Here is a 2213-nt window from a genome sequence, read left to right as displayed (position 1 = left end):
TATTGTTCAGTAGTTTTATTTTTATAATGTGCTTTCACTTCACTACCGAGCGCAGCTGTGTGCCTTGGGTATGTGCTGTGGTTTGCTGTGATGCTCTTATGGTTACTGTATTGAAAGTGTTTTGCGTAGGATGTGTGCAGTGCCCAGTAGTGCAATTTTCTGTATGTTATATATATTTGTAAGTCCTGGTGTTTTTGTTATGTATTTGTCTGAATATTTTTTTATTATACCTAAGGCACCTACTATGATAGGAATTGTTTCTGTTTTTAGATTCCACATTCGAGTTACCTCTATTTCCAGGTCTTTGTATTTTGAAAGTTTCTCCATTTCTTTTAGGGAAACGTTGTCATCTGCTGGTATTGATACATCAATTAGAAAGCATTTTTTTCCTTCATTATGATTATGATTATTATTATTATTATTATTATTATTATTATTGTCACCATCATCATTATTATTATCATCATTATTATTCATTGTTCTTGCAGGCTGTGCATGTGGAGACAGACGAGATGGCTGTTCCAATATTACTAGACTTGACTGTTATACTCAACACAAGGAGTGCTGCTACACGTGTTCAAAACTCAGGGACACTACCCACCCTGGTAGGGTACCGCTACTACTACTACTATTAACTACTGCTACCACTACTACAACATCCACCACCACACTATACTATCACTTCTACTGCCACCACCACTACCACCACCACTACTACTACTTCTACTACTACTACCACCACCACTATTATCTATCCATGGATCTATGTATCTGTCTGTCTATATGTCTGTCTATCTATCTATCCGCCCATCCATCCATCTATCAATCTGTCTGTCTGTCTGTCTGTCTGTCCATCTATCTATCTGTCTGTCTATCTATCCATCTATCTATCTATCTATCTATCTATCAGTCTGTCTGTCTGACTGTCTAAAAAAATAAAACAAAAAGGCAAAAGAGAGTCACTTACTGTTATAGTTTCTTCAATGACAATATTGACCAAGGTTACCGTGGTCTTTTCCGTAGGCTTTTCTTTCCATGGCTAAACCTAAACTGTCCTCCCCTCTTTTTACACGAGAACATTACTGTGTGATACACGATCCCTATTGATCGCTTTTTTTTTTTTTTCTTCTCGATCCCTTTTGATCGAACTCCCCCCTTTTTCCCTTCCTACGATCCCTTTTGATCGACACACCCTTTTTTTTCTCTCTTTCCTTCCCCCTCCCAAAAAGAAAAGCTCTACATTGTATTTGTCCCATCTTTCTTGAGCCCTGTGTGGCTAATAAAAGAAATGTATCTATCTATCTATCTATCTATCCATCTATCTCCCTGTCTATCTATCTGTCTATCTATCTATCTACCTATCTATCTATCTATCTATCTATCCATCTATCTCTCTGTCTCCCTATCTATCCATCTATCTCTCTGTCTATCTATCTATCTATCTATCTGCATATTTTCTCTCTCTTTCCCACTCTGTCCATTCCTTCACTCTTTCTACTCTCACTCTCTCCCCCTCTCTCCCCCTGTATCTCCTTTCAGTCTCTCTTCCCTTTCTTCTGTATTCTTCCTCTCCCATGCTCTTTCTTTCTCCCTTTCATCTCTCTCTTTTCTTTCTCCCCTCTTTCTTTCACCTCTCCCTCTCACTTGATCTCCCTCTCTTTTTCACTGCTCTCCACCCTCTTTCTTTTCTCCTCTCCCTCTAAATCCTCTTCTTGTCTGTTTACACTCTCTTCTCCTTCATCCCCTCTCTCCACACTCTCCCCCCCTCTCTCTCTAACTATATCCTTTTCTATTTTCTTCTTCCAGACTGTGAGTTTGGTGACCGCAGTGACCAATGCCTGGCTTCAAACTGTATCTACTACGACACTTATAGACAGTCCAGAGTCTGTTGCCAGACGTGTAGACATCTGCACACTCTAGTGGCCACCACCACAGAAGTTGCCAACAGTCCTCCCTCCCCTGTAGACAGTGCAGCAACTGGTACTGTGCCCTTAGGTAAGTCCCTTAAATATCGACTTCAAAATACAAGCGACCTCCAATACGAGCTTATAGCATATATATATATAATCTTTTATTTTTTTACTTGTTTCAGTCATTTGACTGTGGCCATGCTGCAGCACTGCCTTTAGTCAAACAAATCAACCCCAAAACTTATTTTTTGTAAGCCTAGTACTTATTCTATTGGTCTCTTTTACCGATCTGCTAAGTTACGG

At 39.6% G+C, this 2213-nt stretch overlaps 1 protein-coding gene across 1 annotated transcript in view; it reads left to right on the top strand.

Annotated features, from left to right (window-relative positions):
- Window positions 1-2213, top strand: part of LOC106874515 (A disintegrin and metalloproteinase with thrombospondin motifs 18) — a 42166-nt gene that overhangs the window by 35880 nt on the left and 4073 nt on the right. The window contains exons 12-13 of the mRNA XM_014922269.2: window positions 489-605; window positions 1807-1995. Of these exons, the coding sequence (XP_014777755.1) occupies window positions 489-605; window positions 1807-1995 (306 nt within the window). The remainder of the gene's footprint in view (window positions 1-488; window positions 606-1806; window positions 1996-2213) is intronic.

This window comes from Octopus bimaculoides, chromosome 30, assembly GCF_001194135.2.
Source record: "Octopus bimaculoides isolate UCB-OBI-ISO-001 chromosome 30, ASM119413v2, whole genome shotgun sequence".
In the NCBI taxonomy this organism is placed as follows: Eukaryota; Metazoa; Mollusca; class Cephalopoda; order Octopoda; family Octopodidae; genus Octopus; species Octopus bimaculoides.
The sequence above is the reverse complement of the archived record's forward strand: the minus strand, read 5'-3'. Positions and strand labels throughout refer to the sequence as shown.